Raw genomic sequence first — 20,700 nt, 5'->3', positions numbered from 1 at the left:
CTGAAGATACTGATTTAAACAATTTAACAGGTGAATGCTTAAATGCAAAAGATGCATGATCTCTTGCCCTCACATGTAAATATACATTAATTAATATGATGAGAATTCATATATCAGTATAATTTAATACGTAAAGTGTGTAATCCATTGTTATATACTTTATTTATTTTATGTTTTAGTGTAATATTACAAACATTAATTATTTACTTGAATCTGTTTATATACAGTCTTGTTATTATTTTGGTGTATTTAAATGTTTAATTACAGTAGAGCGTCGATTTTCCGAATCAATTGGGGACTGGGGTTGTCCGGATAACTGATATTTCGGATAACTGATTTACGTACGAAAAAATAGTTTAATATATCCGATTTCGAAATTTTTCTCCGTTGCGTGTCGCTTTGCGTTGAATTTTCGTCGATGTTAAGCCTAAGGAAGATTATTGTATTGTTAAAAATTATTTTTTTATTTTGTACAAACAAAATAAATATATTGAAAAATATAAAAATAATAAAAAAATTATACTTCAGATGTTAATTTAGTATCAAAAACGTAAAATATTTAAGTAGCCCAAGACATAGCCAAAGATTGAAACACCACAGCACTGGCGAAAATTTAAATTTGCTGACTGGAATTCTTTTGGATGATTGACGTTTCGGATGATTGACTTTCGGAAAATCGATGCTCTACTGTATTGTCAAATACAGGTCACAATTTATTATGATCACGTTGATTCAAGACTGTTTTGATGATAATAAGTGATTGATGATAATATCTGGCAACTGTCATTTTTCAGGGAAACCAGTGTACAGGGGCATGTATTTACAACAGGTAATCACCCAATCAATTGCAATTAATAGATCAATCTTGAAAAAATTTTTGATTGAGCACCACAGTAACACAATTTTGTAACACATATTTTTCATCAAATTAAAAAAAGTAATATTAAATTATTTTCAATATTAAATCACGAATGAAAGAAAACATGAATACTTGCTTATACTGTATATATAGTAATAGGTCATGGTTGGTACAGATTACTATAAACTTGTGTTATATTATATTATATTATGTTATTTTGTCTAACAGTATATTGCAACTGGTTTTAATACAATGAAAGTTGATTGAAGCAAAAAAAAGTTGACCACTCCTGTCCTACAGTATTGGTAGAATAGCATATTAAGCTATAATCATAAAACTACATAAAACTAAAGGAAATAAATTTATGGTATTATTTACTAAATAAAGAATTGATAAATACAATATTACAATGATAACTCCAATGTTTACATACTTAAAGTTTTTGATGTTCTAAAAATATCTTATTCAGGAGTAACGGTTATAGTGCAGTAGTTCTCAACTAATGATACATCAACTGGTAAAGAAAATATTTAATAAATCTGTAATCAGTGCCATATTTAAAAAATAGCAAAGATAATTATTAAATAATACTGCAAGAAAAGAAATAACTAATATTTTCAAAAATTTATCTTAAACTAATTCTAATTCATCAGTTATAAATAGCACATATTTGCCTTAGTTTAATTTGATAACAATAAGCAGCAGGTTGATCACAATAATTGACAAAATTTTACACAAATGTAGAACTGGTTTAGGAAAACATATTTTGATTACATTAAGCAGCTTACAACATTAACCAGTAATTACAATAAATGGCAGCCACTATATTTGTATTTATTTTGAAGGTTAACATTTTCATGTTCTGTTTATAATAGTTCTATAACCTGAAGATGGTCTGTCAAACAGACTGAAGATGTTTGATTTTGAATTAAACATCATTGTTCATGATATGGTTATTTTTTTAGCAGTTCAAAAAACTGATGATGCATTTCGTTTATTTCATTTCATCAATATTTGATGATGAAAATAAACCAAAAGTTTGATGTTTCTATATCTAACAAAAATATGTTTCTGGATTCTGAGGGATTTAAAGATGGAGTTGTTATATATAAAAAAATCATTTATGTAACTGTCTACTAGGTTTATTTATTTAATATCATACTGCTACAAATTTTTGAAACCATATTTAATCATGCATTTTCAGTGTAGTTATTAAATTCCTTTATTTACATTCCTTTTTCCATAATATATATTTCAGACATTTCATTTATAGAAAAAGCTATCTATATTTCTTTATTTCAGAAAAATTTTGTTAAAATAATAACAAAATTTTTTATTCCATCAATGATGACATAGATGATGGAATAAATAAAGCATACTTTTTTAATATTATATACTGTATTGTAATACTATATCTTATATTATTAAAATTACTTGCAACCTATTTTATAAAAACAAAATAAATATACAAATTAATTTTCTTTGACAGATAAGTAAAAATGACTGGAATTGTAATGAAATCTGGACTCATTTTATATTACAATATTTGTCAAAGCCAAAGGTAAGAATTTTTTGGAGTAAATTTTTTGTATGAAAGATGTATTGATATTAATTCAATATTACATTTATCTAAAATTTTTCATAAATTTCATAGGAATTGACCACACAGAACAAACACAATAAAATAGAAGCTAACAAATGAATACAGGAATAAATTAAACTCAATTCTTAACAACTTAGCTGAATGCAAACACATTTAAAGCTATAAACACATATATTGTTTCAATATTCATATACCTATTTGAGTTACACATTGTGCACATACAGGAACAACTCCAAAGGAAAATAGGGAACACAATAACAAAACATAACAAATGTCACTGTAAGTTCTCCATTAAAAGTTTATCCTTCCTCATAAAGAGAAAAGATGAGCCTCACAATAAATCTTCATTAAAAATACAAACACTACAAAAGTATTTCTACAATAAAAAGAAATCACAATTACATAGTTGTAACTCTTGTAGACAAAATATATGATTAAAGCAACACAATAATGATCTAAATGATCTAAAAAACACAGATATCATAAAGCATGTTTGAGTCTGGAAAAAGTTTCAATGATAGGTATTCAAATGAATGAACTGATGTTGACAAAACTGTTGGCTATTTGGGGATGTCTTTTTGGAAAGATGGAAGGATCTTTAATTGCTGTACAATCATGATCACCAAGTTATAAATACAAAAACTTTAGAGAGCACATCTTAAGACACAATACTTACAGACAACACCTACAGGAAATGCCACATAATGCATGAAACAACATATTACATCAAATTGCAATTTTACCACAAATAAACTACTTACATTGATATAATTAAATATTTCACATAAAGCTTGCACAAACACAAATTATTACAGATTATGCTACCATTGCTAACAGACATTGACAAATGCTCACCATACATAGTCTCAGAAAACAATACATAAAAATACACTATGACAGATCCATAATTACTGATAAGACAGTTCATTACAGCATACAAACACTACATTTATTGACAAAAAACAAAATCACATTTATCATATACATAGCTGTTCCAATCTTACCCACAACATAAACAATGCATACACTGAGTAAGGTATTTATCATGCCTATGGTGTTTTTTGCACAGACATCATATCACATACACTGCATAGAACTTGAGAAAACTTAGGCCTTAACAATAGCACATCACATTATAGAAAGCAGTCATACTAAATACATACCACGTAGGAAAGTTTAAAATATAAATACAAACACAACCAGTATATATTCACAGTAACAGTGTTTCTCTGTAGATATGGCTTGATCTTGGCCCACCAGTGGCCGAGTGGTCTCTGTTGCCGCTCATAGCGGAGGTGACTGGACCCTAAACACTGGGAAGTTCGGTCGTGGGTTCGTGCCGCGATCGGACAGGCTGGCTGCTTGGAGTTTTCCGGGTTTTCTCCTTGCCAATAACGACTAAATAGGAAGCCAGTTCCCCATAAAAGTCCTCCCAGAAGGCATTCTTTCCCCGCGCTCGCGTGATACATCATTCAAGGAAGAAGGCAATGGCAAACCACTTCCTCAACTCTTGCCAAGAAAACTACATGGAAAAGGACAGACTTGTCCATGCAGTCACCAGGAGTCGACGACGACTTGATGGAACTTAACAACAACATGGCTTGATCTTGGTCCAGTGTAGCACTAAGCACTAGTGTTAATCAAATAGGGTACAGCCCACCAAAATCCCAGTAATATTATAATTAAAGTTTGAATTGGCACACAGAAAGTGAACTAAAGGCATAGCATGATATATATGCCTTTGATAGTTTTAGGAAAAATTGCAATGATTGATGAATATCTGCAGCACATAAAAGTTTTATCACATTTTCTAAAGACAGTCTTTGTGTCTTTAGACAAAGAAAAAATCTATTTGACAAGTTTGTAATTGTGAATTAAAATTTAAAGATAACTTGTATCCAGTTTTAAATCAACTTAAATACAGATAACCTGTGTGTTATTTGCATGAAATTATTCTACTATAATTTTGATTTGATTGCATATTTTAATACTAGTATGTAGTTTTTTTTTAGACAAAAGGTTAAAATAATTCTTTATTTGAAAAAACAGTATTTAATAGATGGCTAAACAGATTAGATTTCTTTAATTGATTTTTATTAAGATAAATGAATAATTTTTAAATGTATTGTCATAAAATATATAAAATAGTCAATAGTAGTATTTCCCAAACTATGGATTGTAAGTTGATTTTTGGTAGGTCTTTAATACAGATGTCATCTTAAATATCATTTCATGTTAGTGGTTTACAGATTGACAGAATAAATTTTCTACAAAATATTTTTCAAATTTCCCCTAATTAAAGAACTTTATTCTCTACAAATAATGATCACATTGAAGAAAGATTTTATTTTATTATTTTTAACTTATAATGAAACAATTTTTAAAACAATTTTTAGTTGAATTTTTTCTTAATTATTTCTTATTGTCTGAATGATATATTACTTTTAATTTTTGAAATTAACATTGATAATTACTATTATTACTAATCACTATTAATCACTAATATAAAAGACTGATATTGATACAAATCATTGAGATTGAATACATATACAATCATATCTCACTGCTGCTATCTAACAACCACAGAATGCATCTAACTGGAGAGCCTATTGGACACCTCCAGTTCTAGACATTTCCATTGCTAAAGGTTTCCAAAGTTTTAATCATATTTAAGCAGTATCACTTCTCTCAAGTCCAGTCCTGATACAACTATGTGTTCATTAATTTCAAAACAATCTACCAAAATGTCTTGTCAATTGTGTTAGTCATTAGTGATAGGTGGGTTAATCATAGTGGAAGTAAAGCATTAATGGTACTCAAATTGTTTACTTTTGTAATTATTGTCTCAATTGAGGTTATTGTCTTGTGGACACAGCAAATGGTTTAATGCTACTGCTGTGAACCTTTCTTGTATCATAAATAACTGGTTGATAAAGAAGTCAATGATGATGCAGAAAGATGAAATTGAAGAAAAAATGGAAATAACTGCAGCAGATGAAATGGTTAATCAAAGAAAAACAATTGAAGTTGAGGAAAAGCCCTCAACAATGAATTACAAGCAATTAAAATGAAGAAAAGTTTGAGAAAGTATGATTTTGACTGCTTAAAACTATAATATATACCTGCAGAAAATTACTAGAACAAAACTAAAACCTAACTTGCATTATTGTATACCTTGTGCTTATAAGAACAGCCAATCCTCCTTATATGTGAATTTGTAATTGTAGTTTAAAATTTATATGTAACTTGCTCCATCATTCAACCTATACCTATACATATACATATACTTAACACCTTATTCTTGCCGAGAAAGTCTTCCCTCTGCATGGAAGTTTATGGTTAAGAAGTTTAATAAGGGCTCTAACCAATCAAAATAGTAGTTTTATTGAATGTCTTAGTAATTTGCATTTACTAATACTTATATATTCATTGTTGCATTTTTATATATTTTTATTTTTGTTTTATGTTGGTTATTTAATATTTTATTTTAATTGTACCTTATTTATTTTGAATTTGAATTTTGTATTCCATTGATGGAATTTTAATTCAAATGTATTCTAAACCTGAAGATGGCCTGTGAATCAGGCTGAAAACGTTTGTTTGTTTCAAATAAATTATATTTCTCGGCAAGAATAAGGTGTTAAGTATATGTATATGTATAGTGATTTGCTGAGTACTTTATGATATTACAACCTATACCTCTTTCAAATTGTTTTTTAAACAGAGAATCTGGTGGTTATATGCATGGAAATATGGTATAAGGAACAGAAAGAACCAATATAACTTATTTGCAGTTTATAACAAACTTTGGATTTCATCAAAAAACTTGTGCTGTGGAAGAATAACATTGAAAACTGCAAATATGTAATAATTTATCTAACACTTTAATACTTCTTCCAGCAATTATTTTTTTAAAAAACATGTTTTTGGCCTCTTCATCAGCCCTCTTCAGGTATATGAGCAGAAAAAAGAATTTGAAAGAGTTTCCAAATGTTTTTAACTGCAAGTATAACTATTTTGAACCTTTTTGAGATTTTTATCATGGAAAGTAAGATGAAACCAATTGATAGTATACACTCCTTAATTTCTGCACATTTGAAATTTTGACTTTTACTTTCTTGAGTAGATGAAAAACTTAGCAAAAGAACTGGATTATAAATCTATTTTAGAATGACATGACAAAATGGAATTTTTCAGGCTTACAATAAAAAGAACCAAATTATTTGAACATTATTAATTTTTTATAGTAATAAAAGCATGACAAAACTAGTTATTCTAGGTAAAATTTGTGTTAAAATTTGTATCATTAATAAAATTGTTATTATTTCATTAAAGTGATTTTTTTCCATAGATAAAATTTACAAAATTAGCATTACTTATGAAATTATTTGCTTATTATATACCTAAATACACCTATTGTCCAGATGTTATATTTGTCAGTTAAGAATTAAAAATGTGTGTAGAATTCTTTGAGATTTTAAGTTTATCAGATTACTTTGTACTTTATTAAATTTATTTAAAATGATCAAGTTTTTAAAATAAATTTAATTATATTAATTTTATATGAGATTAAATTATATTTAATATATAATAATTTTTTAAATTATATGGTACAATCTTTATTCTTCATTTTTTATTTTTCAGTGATATTAATAATGATTATTGGCAAAAATGTGTTGTTGATGTAACTGATAAAAAATTTTTGGCATGGCATACTATTACTAAAGAAAATGGTGACATTTTACAAGGATCCGTCCAGTTGGGATCTGAATATGAAATTTTGTCTTATGATTATTGTGAAATTTCCAGTGATATCCCAACAGTGCCAAAAGAGTACAAATTGTCACAGATGTTTGGAATAAAAAAGAAGAGCTTTAAATTTACATATTGGTTCATTGATATCACAGAAGAGTAAGTAATTAATTTCTGTAAAAACTTAGTTTATAAATAAATATTATTATTTGCTGTTTTATAGCAGCACTTAAAGAACAATTTTTTTTTTTTTTGAAATTTTACAGAATGTCAATAGATATTATTATTATTAACTTAAGATATTAAGGCATACTCAAACTTCAATCTTTATGACACAGAATAAATACATGTTTAATTTTCAAGTATACAAGGTTGTTTCAAAAATGGGTTTGATTAATATAATATTGAAATAGCTCTATCTGAATTCAAGAAAAGCTTTAGAAATGAAGAAAAAATAATTTCTAATATGACTTACTTGAAAATACTAGAAACTTCCGGCAAAAAGTTTCATAGAATCCTTAATAAAAATTTTTCTTAATTGTGATGATTATTTAAAGAAACTGCTTATATTATCAAAGTCAATTCAGCTATCATCATTAAATCAAAAATGATAAACCAAATCTTGAAATATAGAATTTTTAAAATAAGTTTGTTTTCAAAAGCAGATTTTATGGCTAATGTTACCTATGGTTCCAAAATGGCGGCACTTTGGTTAGGTTCATTTCTTATTAATATTTGAAGACAAGTTCGCCCAAATAGGGATCACCATTTCATACTTTTGCATTATAGACAATACTTTTCCGGCGACCGACCTTCCTTTCTAGGCTACTAGCCGCCAAAAAGTTTAAAAAAGTCCTTTTAAAAAACACAAAGATTTCCAATTAAAAACACAAAGATTTTCTAAAATCAGAACTGCTGTTATACGAATGTCTTCCCTGTTATCATCTCTACCTTCTTGGGGGTTTTCTGCCTTTTATCCACAGAGATCGTATAACACCAGTTCTGATATTAGAAAATCTGTGTTTTTAATTGGAAATCTTTGTGTTTTTTAAAAGGACTTTTTTAAACTTTTTGGTGGCTAGTAACCTAGAAAGGAAGGTCGGTCACCGGAAAAGTATTGTCTATAACGCAAAAGTATGAAATGGTGATCCCTATTTGGGCGAACTTGTCTTCAAATAATAATAAAAAATAAAAAGAACCATCGGACGAAAAATTACGAATAGGTTCATTTCATTTCCGTTAGATTAGCTACATTTTTAGTAGATGTTTCCTTTATTTTTTTATTTTGTTCAAGAACTACCGTGAATCAATAACTAGTGACATTTGGCACTTGGTGGCCTGCCGGCAGCTCCCCTCCGAAAGGAGTCCGTCTGGACCACAAACAGTTGGAAGCACAGCCATTTTGGAACCATAGGTAACATTAACCGATTTTATAAAATCTATAGATTGTTTTCAAAAGCAATATATAGATTGATGTTATAATAATTAATATTATAAATTAATATATTTAAAAGCTGCAATTTTTAAAAATAAAAATTATTATTCCAGATTTTTAATTATTAATAATTATTCCAGATTTTTAAATTTATTAATAATGTAATTTTATTTGATATTAAAAAATATAAAATATGCATATAATCATTATAATAATTTAGATTTTCAGGAGATAATTGTTAAAACTAAAGAAAATCAAAGTTACTTTGTGACAAACTTTTGATCCATTTAATTAAAAACACTGATATTTGTTTCTGATATTTGTATTATGTATCTTAATTTTTGATAATTAATAATTTTAATAGTAATAGATTATGGCTCTGCAGTTGTAAATGAACAAGAGAATAACAAAACATACAAATAACAAATAATAAATGCTTGTTACTTATTACAATAAATCATAAACGGAACTGAGGTAATTTTTTAAATAAAAGTATTTTAATTTTATTTAAAATATTTCAGGAATGTTTTGCATTGAATGCATTTTATTTGGTATACTTTTGCTGGGAGCTCTAAGTATTTGTATTTTCAAATACAATAAGTATTTGTTACTTAAACCAGTATTTGAAATACCAAAAGATAGTTTAAATATCTTATCTTTTTAACTAACTGGAAAGATAGATGACAAAAAATCACACCTTTAAACTCCAGCAATGAGTTTAACAAAATAAGAACATTTTTGACCAGTTTCACTGACCTTCTTCAGTTACAATAAAACAAAAAATAGAAGAACAAGAATACAAAAATTTTAAAAACGAGAACAAGAATACAAAAATTTTAAAAACGAGAACAAGAATTCTAAAAATAAATAAATAACAGCAATTGTAGTTTTATTAATTTCAACTGTGATTGCCATTATTTATTTATTTTTAGAATTCTTGTTCTCATTTTTTTATATTTTTGTATTCACATTCTAATTTTCATTCTATTGTAACTGAAGGTCAGTGACACTGGTCAAAAACATTCTTATTTTATTAAACTCATTGCTGGAGTTTGAAGGTGTGACTTTTTTTTGTATTTTAAATATTATATTTTCAAAATACCAGTATATTTATTTTAAAAACGAGAACAAGAATTCTAAAAATAAATAAATAACAGCAATTGTAGTTTTATTAATTTCAACTGTGATTGCCATTATTTATTTATTTTTAGAATTCTTGTTCTCATTTTTTTATATTTTTGTATTCACATTCTAATTTTCATTCTATTGTAACTGAAGGTCAGTGACACTGGTCAAAAACATTCTTATTTTATTAAACTCATTGCTGGAGTTTGAAAGTGTGACTTTTTTTTGTATTTTAAATATTATATTTTCAAAATACCAGTATATTTATTTTATTCTAAACTTCATAAATGGAAGTAGTAATATAATTTATAGATTATATTTAATATTTTTTAAGTATTAAAATTATATCTCTCAACCACTTACCGTCAGCAATAACATAAACCACATATAACACCTTATTTTTCCAAGAAAAATGTTCAATAATCACAAACATTTTTGGCTTGTTCAACAATCCAACCTCAAGTGTTATATTACATTCTATCATCAGAATACAACCTTCCAATGGAATTTTGAATATAATAAATTTAAATATGAATAAAAGAACAAAACAATTTTAAAAAGATGAACAATAAACAAAATCAAATTAAATTAATAATAAAAAATGAAACATAAAATATAATTACAATAAATGTGTTAATGTATAATGAGGAACCAAAAATGAAACTAATATTGAGGAGTAATTTATTTTATTTTATGAAACTAATATTACTTTTTTCACTGAAGGGAAATCTATAAATGTTTTAGTTTTTTCCACAATGTATTTCCATGTTGATGGTAATTCTTCAGCAACCCTAGTATTCAGACACCTGTCCATTATCCTGCTTTTGTATACAGTCGACCCCCCTATAATTACGGTCCCTATAGTTACGATTCCTATAAAACTACGAAAAAATTGCTACCGGTATCCGTAAAAAATAGTAAAAGTTCCCTATAAACACCTCAAACGTCATCGGGAAGCCGAACTACTTTCCCGCCGTCCGTAGCGCCACGCTACGGAGAGATTTCTATCGTCTGGACAGTATTATATAAATTATATATAAATTAGGTACTGTACATATAATTATATATTAATTATATATAAATTAGGTACTGTATATATAATTATATATTAACTTATTGTAACTTTGTTATAATTAAATATATAATTTCCGCCGTCTAGCGTGGCGCCACGCTACGGAGATTTTTACGCTAACTATCGTCTGTCAGTATGTAAATTAGGTACCGTAAGTCTAATACAGTACTGTAATTTTATACATTTCTTGTGAAAGAAACATTTCTTATTCAACGGCGATTAAAATTATTTATATTAATGATGTCTCCGAAGTTCTACGAAGTTTTCACAGAAAAATAAGTTGTTAGAAATCGGCCGCTCTTTGCTGAGCTGTTCCGCGACGAAAACAATGTTGAGCAATGGCAATGTCGAATGGTGACACTCGGTAAGTAATCCTACAATTTTTTGTTTATAGCGTAGTTTATACGGATTATTCCCAAAAAATATATACGTATTTTGGAAATGTTGAGTCGGATTAGTCTAGAATCGATTAATTTTATGGAAGAAAATCTTTCAAACAGCCGTAGTCCGTAAACTTGATACGTGTCGGGTTGTGATTGGAAGGATTCGTAAGAAAGCGGATTCCTAGAGAATGGAACGTATCTCTATCTTATAGGGGAGTCGACTGTATTTCTAACTTTTCTGTACTCATTGCTAATGATGGTGAATACACTGGTTTTATCATGTTGGCCTCTTATTCTGTTATTAATGTCAGAACAATATAGAAAAACTCTTCTAATCACTGGTCAAAAAGTGGAAAGTTTATACGTATGCAGATCACTGGAATATGACATAATATGTAGTGGGTCTTGTATTGGTTTAATGTATAAACTTCTGTTCTTAAATGCGATATCAATATTCAAGAGATGTATGCATGTTGTATGTAGGCTATTTTTTTTTTCAAGCTTCAATGGTCCATGAAAAAAACAAGTGAAGAAACAAAATGAATTTATTACCAGAAGTTAGGTACAAACATGGTTACTTTTCGACATAATCATTGTGAAGATTGAGGCTTTTGTCTTTTCTGTGGATGAGCTTTTCCATCCCCTTGTCATAGAATGTTGCACCAATGACTTGAGATGGGCCCTAATGTTGTTTTGAAGATTGTCATTAGTCTCTGCCCTCCTAGCCACTTTTTCTATTCAGGAAAGAGGTGGAGTCGCTCAGTGTTAAATCAGGGCTATATGCTGGGAGTTTAAAGGTGGTGAAGACTTTCATCCAGCTTGGAACTTTTTAATGTGTGAAGATTTCCACCTTTTTCCTGAACTGAAAACGTATCTAGGAAGGCAGAGATTTGAGACTAATGATGATCTTCAAAACAATGTTGAAGGCCATCTCAATTCACTAGTGGCAACATTCTATGAAGAGGGGATGGAAAAGCTCGTCCACAGATATGACAAATTCCTCAATTATTGTGGTGATTATGTTGAAAACTAACCATGTTTGTACCTAACTTTTGATAATAAATTCATTTTGTTATTTACACTTGTCTTTGTTTTATGGATCATCGGAGCTTGAAAAAAAACCGCCCTCATACTTTCTTGCTCTAATTTGAGACTCAAACCATCATTGTTGGCATTAACTGTGTTCAAAAATTGTTGTATCCTTCTGTTACTTTTCCAAATTATAAAAACATCATCAACATATCTTTTGTATCAATGATATCATTCATGAAGGAAGTAAAGATATTTTTCTCTGACTTACGTAGTAATTCACGTAGTATGCCTGAAACCAGGCTCCCCATGGGGACTCCTTTTTTCTATCTGCAACTTGACTGTTGAAGCTAAAGAATGACTGGTAACAAATCAGATTTGTCAACTCCTTCAATTCATTTATATGGGCAACGATTAAAGAAAAACATTGTATTTAAAAAATTACAATTTTTTTTCTGTTACAATACAATCTCTTACATTCATCTTCTGCAGAAAATACTCATTTATGTTTGTAGAATTTATCCTTATTTGAACTAATCAAGCATATTAATTAAAATAATTCAAGCAAATTTAAATTAAATTTTAAATCTTAAATATTTTAACAATCCTTTAAAATTTTAAATTTAAGTTGTAAGTATTTACTGTGTTTAGTTTTGAAATAGTTCTGTCTACTGTCTGTATTTGTTTATTTATTTATTTAATTTTTATTTTTTAGACAAGAATGGATTACATTATTGCAGTCATATGTAAGTAGAAATTTCTTTTAAAAACTAATCTCTCTGATTTATTGCTGATATAGTTAATTCTTTGCTAAAAGCTATGTTAAATTTGAAATATCAAATTATGTGTGTAATTTTTAATCAATACCCACAAAATATTTGAATAACATTTTCTAAAAATTGAAAAAAGATGAAAATTCAATATTTGAAACTACACTTGAAACTATTTTTGTTTTTCAGTTCCAATGCCTAGTTCTTTTTGTAATTAAATGAAAAAGGAATCTCATTATACATAATAATAAATTACAAATAGTTACAGACTTTTGGACCCATTTATTTTTGACAGCTTGCTCTTTTATATATGATAATTTGATATATTTTACTGCTTTTGGTTCTCCAATTTGCACTTTATATTTTTCAGCTGACAAAAAAATTTTTAGTATGCAATGGCATTTCCTGCCAGTTTTAGTTTTGATTTTTGAGAAAATTAATTTTCATTGTCCATTTTTCATTTAATTTGCTTAATTTTAACATTTTAAATAATGTTTTCTACTTTATTAGCTATTTACTATAAAAAATGTAAATGTGTAATGTAATGTATTCTTGTTAAAGATGATATAAAGTTTTTTGATAATTTGACATATATTGATTTTAATAAATTAACTTTTCATTTCTTTCACTCATTCAATCTGTTAGGATCTTTGGTGTTTAGATCGCTAAACAATTTATTCTCATTCTGTCTAATTACAATGGAAATAAAGTTTTGTAGTTACAATTGTCTGGAACAGGACTCTGGTCATGTTCTACTCAACCGATTCCCAAACAAAGACATTGCTGAATCTTGTGCTTACACATAGGTGTAACTTGATTAGATCCCTATTCGTTAGCTTTTCACACGTGCAAAAACACCCAACACAAGACAATCATTGATAGTTTTAATAAGAGTTTATGCAGGTATTGCATCAAAAATAAAATGTTTGTTTCTTTTTTAATTTCTTAATTGCAATTAAACATTAAATTTATATCAATAAAGGAATGTAAATTATTTGAGAGAGTTATTTCTGAACACATCTTAATATTATTTTTGTAGGTAAAGGAAAACTTATCAAGATCATCATCTCCAGTATTAGATGATTGCACAGATAAATTGATTGATTCAAGTAAACAGATGAAAACAGATTCTCATATTAATGAAAATGAATGTATAGTGTATAAAAAGTGCCAATTCCCAATTATTGAACAGCCAAAAGCCCATATTGGAACATCTTCAAATGATGACCCTTCATTTAAAGCTCCAGCTCCTGTAGCTATAGCAATGGAAGTTGTTACTGATCATACTTGCTGTGAAATGTGTTTTGATTTGTTTTGCTATCCTTTTTTACTTATTCATTCTTGTACAAAAATACATGGTCCCAGTTACCACACATCCCATGTGCCAAATGATGATTGCTGTGGCAATTGTGACTGTTGTTGTTGTTGTGGTAGCTGTGAACCAGGTTGTTGTGACTGTGCTTGTTGTTCTGATTGTGATTGTGGTAGTTGTGATGCAGACTGTTGCTAGGGGGGTCATCAGAATCAAAACACAATTTTAAAAAATGATACATTTATGAAAATTTAAATTTGTTTTTATGTTACATATTGTGAAGTNGCTCTCTGAACAATTTGCTTTTACAGCTCTTACATGCTTGCAAATACAGTACAAAGTCCGAAATAAAATATTTCCATACAAAAGTTTAGATTAATAGACAGTGATATAGTAGCCTAGCATGTCAGTTCTGGAGAGCTTATTTTGTTTGTGTTCAAAATAAGTCATCTCTGATTGTTCATTGAGAAGTTACAGTGAATTTTGTTTCAGTTAAGATAGATAAATATTTTTATTTATATTTGAGTATTTGGAGAATTTTTAAAATAAAGTAAAATTCTATGATCAGAACAACTTAAAGTGCAATATTGAATGAAATTTAAACTCTTTTTTTTTCTAATCAAATTTTCAAAATATAATAAATGCATTTTACAATAAATTAAAAATATCAACAAAAATATCAACACTATTTGTTGTAAAATGTATTTGTGAAAATTATTATTATTATATAGAGAACACAATACTGAGTGCTGAATAATAATAATAATAATAATAATTATTATTCTTATTATTATTTTCGTCATCATCATCATCTATTGGGTTGAGTCATAAATAAGTTTGGTTTTTTAAACTGAAATTTATATGCCAATAAAATGTACAACAATAAACTTTAATTTAATACATATTCACAGTCATTATTGATGACTTCTTTCCATTTTTTGGGCAATCTGCCAATTCCCCTTACATAAAATTCCGGTAATTTTGAATCAAAAAACTCCTGGACAAACTCCTGAACCTGGTCATCATTTTGGAAGTGTTGACCTTGTAAAGCATTCTGCAGTGCCTGGAAAAGATGAAAATCTGTTGGTGTCAGGTCTAGTGAATATGGTGGATGAGGCAAAACAGACCAGCCAAACTCCAAAATTTTTTCTTGTGTAATCTTTGCTGTGTGCAGCCTTGCGTTGTCATGCAATAAGGTGATTTTTTTTTCTGTCAACAAGGGCAGGACACTTTTCTTGATGGTTTAGCCAAAAGTGCTCTAATTGTTGAATGTATACATTTACAGTAATAATTTCATTGCATGGCAACAACTCAAAATGGATAATTCCTTGATGATCCCACCATACACGTTACAAAATTTTTCTTCCATGCACACTAGGCTTGGGGTCTAGCTGAGACTGATCATCTTTGTCAACCCATTGTCTTTTTCAAATGACATTTTTGTATGTGATCCACTTTTCATCACTCATAACAATTTTAGCCAAAAAAAGGTTCCTCTTTATGCTAAGAAAACAAGGTAGCAGCTATCAACCTTCTGTCAGCCTTATTTCATTCACTGAAATTATCTGGAACCCAAACTTCCAGCTTGTTCACTTTTCCTAGTTTTTGGAGTGACAATTGATGGTTAATTGGGATGGGTGCAGATTCTCTGCTAACTCCCTTGTTGTTTGCCATGGGTTCTGCTCAATCAGGACCTTTAAAACGTCATCATCAAAGTCTGAGAAACGGCCTGGTCTTTCTTCATTTTTTAAGGAAAAATTACCAGAATGGCATGTTGTAAACCACTTTTGAACTGTCTGAAATTATTCCATTGCCATAGACATTGCAAATTTTTTTTGCCATTTCTGTAGCGTTGTTACTGAGTTTAAACTCCCGCACAACACGATATGGCATAAACATAAAATTTTTAGTGAAAAACAGAGCTTTAATATAATTAGATGTTTGAAAAATAAAATGTAGATAGGCATTGATTACATACATGCTGTCTGAATTTTTGAGATTTATTGCTAAAAAAAAAAGTTGTTTCTATCTGCTTGCTTATTTACAGGCATTAAAATTTTAATTTTGACTGGGTCTGTAATTTATTTCAAATAGAGAACATTTATGATTTCAGACACTATTGTATAGAAAAGGTAACTACGGAGTCCTTCCCATTGACACAAGAAAATTAAAATTTATTTGTTTGAACTTCAAAACATTTTTTTTTTTTAAATTTTATGATAGCAACTATGGTTTACTGAACCATCTGCAATGCAATTGTTATGCTTATGTTAATAAAAGGTACTTATTAATTATTTAAATATTTTTAATTTTTGAGTTAGCCTCCTTTAGTTCTTCTAGAACTTCTACTGCTATTGTAAACACATTATCATCTGAAATTATAAATATCTTGTTCAGGTATTTGTACTAATTTAGAGGTGTCTGAAAATGAATGAATCTTCAGAATCATTTCACACATAATCTCTGTTATATCAACTTATACCCTTGATTTAAGAGATATGCAATGTGATTAACAGATGGGATGAAAATTTCTATTAGTAAAGCAAATTGTCTTATTAATATTCAATTTTTCATGTATTCTATGTTATAGCATTATATTATTTTTATATGGTATATGAAATAGTTTTTACTATAAGTATTTACTTGAAATCTCTGTATTATACTCTGTGTATGTATAGTACAGTGCTACACATTTTTTTTTTTTTTTTGTTTTAAAATTGTTTTAAATAATGAAGTTTCTACTGTTATTAATTCAAAAAAGTGCAAAATATATCAATACGAATTTAGAATGTAAGTTATCAATTCAAAATCTATTAATAATTTTAATGATTGAATAATTTTGAAAAATCTGGGAAAACTGCTCTCTGAACAATTTGCTTTTACAGCTCTTACATGCTTGCAAATACAGTACAAAGTCCGAAATAAAATATTTCCATACAAAAGTTTAGATTAATAGACAGTGATATAGTAGCCTAGCATGTCAGTTCTGGAGAGCTTATTTTGTTTGTGTTCAAAATAAGTCATCTCTGATTGTTCATTGAGAAGTTACAGTGAATTTTGTTTCAGTTAAGATAGATAAATATTTTTATTTATATTTGAGTATTTGGAGAATTTTTAAAATAAAGTAAAATTCTATGATCAGAACAACTTAAAGTGCAATATTGAATGAAATTTAAACTCTTTTTTTTTCTAATCAAATTTTCAAAATATAATAAATGCATTTTACAATAAATTAAAAATATCAACAAAAATATCAACACTATTTGTTGTAAAATGTATTTGTGAAAATTATTATTATTATATAGAGAACACAATACTGAGTGCTGAATAATAATAATAATAATAATAATTATTATTCTTATTATTATTTTCGTCATCATCATCATCTATTGGGTTGAGTCATAAATAAGTTTGGTTTTTTAAACTGAAATTTATTTGCCAATAAAATGTACAACAATAAACTTTAATTTAATACATATTCACAGTCATTATTGATGACTTCTTTCCATTTTTTGGGCAATCTGCCAATTCCCCTTACATAAAATTCCAGTAATTTTGAATCAAAAAACTCCTGGACGAACTCCTGAACTTGGTCATCATTTTGGAAGCATTGCCCTTGTAAAGCATTCTGCAGTGCCTGGAAAAGATGAAAATCTGTTGGTGTCAGGTCTGGTGAATATGGTGGATGAGGCAAAACAGACCAGCCAAACTCCAAAATTTTTTCTTGTGTAATCTTTGCTGTGTGCAGCCTTGCGTTGTCATGCAATAAGGTGATTTTTTTTTCTGTCAACAAGGGCAGGACACTTTTCTTGATGGTTTAGCCAAAAGTGCTCTAATTGTTGAATGTATACATTTACAGTAATAATTTCATTGCATGGCAACAACTCAAAATGGATAATTCCTTGATGATCCCACCATACACGTTACAAAATTTTTCTTCCATGCACACTAGGCTTGGGGTCTAGCTGAGACTGATCATCTTTGTCAACCCATTGTCTTTTTCAAATGACATTTTTGTATGTGATCCACTTTTCATCACTCATAACAATTTTAGCCAAAAAAAGGTTCCTCTTTATGCTAAGAAAACAAGGTAGCAGCTATCAACCTTCTGTCAGCCTTATTTCATTCACTGAAATTATCTGGAACCCAAACTTCCAGCTTGTTCACTTTTCCTAGTTTTTGGAGTGACAATTGATGGTTAATTGGGATGGGTGCAGATTCTCTGCTAACTCCCTTGTTGTTTGCCATGGGTTCTGCTCAATCAGGACCTTTAAAACGTCATCATCAAAGTCTGAGAAACGGCCTGGTCTTTCTTCATTTTTTAAGGAAAAATTACCAGAATGGCATGTTGTAAACCACTTTTGAACTGTCTGAAATTATTCCATTGCCATAGACATTGCAAATCTTTTTTGCCATTTCTGTAGCGTTGTTACTGAGTTTAAACTCCCGCACAACACGATATGGCATTTGTGCATTTTCAAATGTTTAATTTTAAGTGAATTCAAAAACAATATTTTATTACATTATTGACACTTTAGTGTTAAAATTTACATTTAGAGACTTTTTGCTAATAGACTCTAATAAAACTCAGTTGAAGGAACACATCATCATGCAAGTATTTGACAGTCATTTACACCTATCTGTAAACTAACTTATTTATGACTCAACCCAATATATATGCTATTTTAAACTAAACTGTTACTGTGAACCATGTTTGCAATAATAGTGTACTAAATATCCAACAGAAATATGATAATCTAAAGTAATTTAATTTTAAATGTTTAATAATTGAATGAATAATACATTAAGATGTGTTATACCTATTAATTAATTAATATAATTTAATTATCAAATGCATTTTAATTAAAATTAGAACAAAGAATAATATACTAGAACATATTGAGAAGTTTGGGTTTATTTAAGATTTTGGAACTAAACTAATTGGATAGTTTCGTCTCAACAAAAATGTTAATTTTAAATAAGCTTGGACTTCTTCATGAATTAAAATAAATGTAATCCAAAATTCTGTAAGTTTAGATTTATAATTGGTTGAATAATTGTTTATATAAGTATTATTTATATTTTATAATATTATTATTTAATTATAATTGCTTGATTGAGACTAACAGGGCTTTATTCATATTGAATATTCACAAAAACAAAAACATCATACTTTATTTTTTTGAATTTAACAGATTTCTTCAAAACAAATCTAATGTTTTTAGATGTTTTTAGCTTAAATATATAAGGTGGATATTAATATTTTCAATGATAAAAATCACCATAATAAAATTTAAAATTAGAAATTTAAACAATATTCAATTTTTTCTTGAAACTTTATAAAAAGTTCAGTTTATCATCAAAATTTTTAAAATATAATTTTGCAAAATTTAAGCAAAACAGTAGCCTTTATATTTTGTAATTGTTTTTAAAAGAAGCTATGGAATGAGTTCTCAGAAAACACAGAAATGTGTCGGTGTCAGATGTAGTCATGGAAAAGAATAATGATTAAGAGGCATTAATAAGGATCTCTTACAATAGCATCCAAATTCCTTTATATTTAGGATTTTATTATCCAAGATGAAATTCAACCAAAATCTGTTCAGAAAAGCAGATAAGTCGACAATACTCAATGAGTGCAAAATTATAAAATTGTTCCTTGGATTGGAGAATTACACTGAACTCACTTGGTGGTTAAAAGAAATAGGCTATTCTTGGTGGCCACTTTTGAGAACCATTAGTGTAGAACTTAAATAAAATAAATAGTATACTATAGAACTTAAATAGGTTAAGTTTTATATTTTTGTAATTAATACAAACATTTATTTTAATTACAGAAATATAAATATTTTGAAACTTAATTTTAGCAAATTTGATGATAAACAATTTTTCTTGATTTCAGGTCTGATTTACTGTCTTTATTTTCAATATTGTACAAGATTTTTTGATTATTTTTTTTCTAAAGGAAAAAGAATACTTAATTGGCAGTAATATAATCCTATGGCCAATAAGCTGATTGACATAGTAAAACATTTGAAAGTCAATAATGATATGGCTGATACAAATGATGAAGACAGTCATTCTAAAAGAAGACCTTGGCTTTTACTAGATAAATAACATTTTGCATTTGACTAAAGCTAATGAAATACAGTAGAACTCCGATTATCCAAGCCCCAATTTAACTGAGGTTTTGCATTATCTGAGGCAAACCTGTAAGCAAATAGACTACTTTTTTTAATACTACAATTCATAAAAGAAAATATAAAACAATAACATTTATTACAAAACAATTTATTTACTACCTCTTATCATTTAACTTCAATTGGAGACAAATCATTCATATTAAAATGTAACTACAAT

General features: G+C 28.1%; 1 protein-coding gene across 2 annotated transcripts; it reads left to right on the top strand.

The window, feature by feature from the left end:
• Nucleotides 1-2,344: 2,344 nt before the first annotated feature.
• On the top strand, nucleotides 2,345-14,604 carry LOC111640489. 2 transcript variants are annotated; one of them, XM_023386493.1, is made up of 4 exons: nucleotides 2,345-2,420; nucleotides 7,107-7,373; nucleotides 12,974-13,004; nucleotides 14,068-14,604. In XM_023386493.1, the coding sequence occupies exons 1-4, from the start codon at nucleotides 2,359-2,361 to the stop codon at nucleotides 14,536-14,538; spliced, it is 831 nt and encodes a 276-aa protein (XP_023242261.1). In that variant the 5' UTR covers nucleotides 2,345-2,358; the 3' UTR covers nucleotides 14,539-14,604. The 2 variants fall into 2 exon arrangements, with proteins under 2 accessions (XP_023242261.1, XP_023242262.1); XM_023386494.1 differs by lacking the exon at nucleotides 2,345-2,420 and adding an exon at nucleotides 6,084-6,414.
• Nucleotides 14,605-20,700: the final 6,096 nt, after the last annotated feature.

The sequence above is a fragment of the Centruroides sculpturatus genome, unplaced genomic scaffold, assembly GCF_000671375.1.
Source record: "Centruroides sculpturatus isolate CEXI.00-Female unplaced genomic scaffold, Cexi_2.0 scaffold1424, whole genome shotgun sequence".
Lineage (NCBI taxonomy): Eukaryota > Metazoa > Arthropoda > Arachnida > Scorpiones > Buthidae > Centruroides > Centruroides sculpturatus.
Note: the sequence above shows the minus strand (reverse complement) of the source record. Positions and strands in the feature narration are given on the sequence as shown.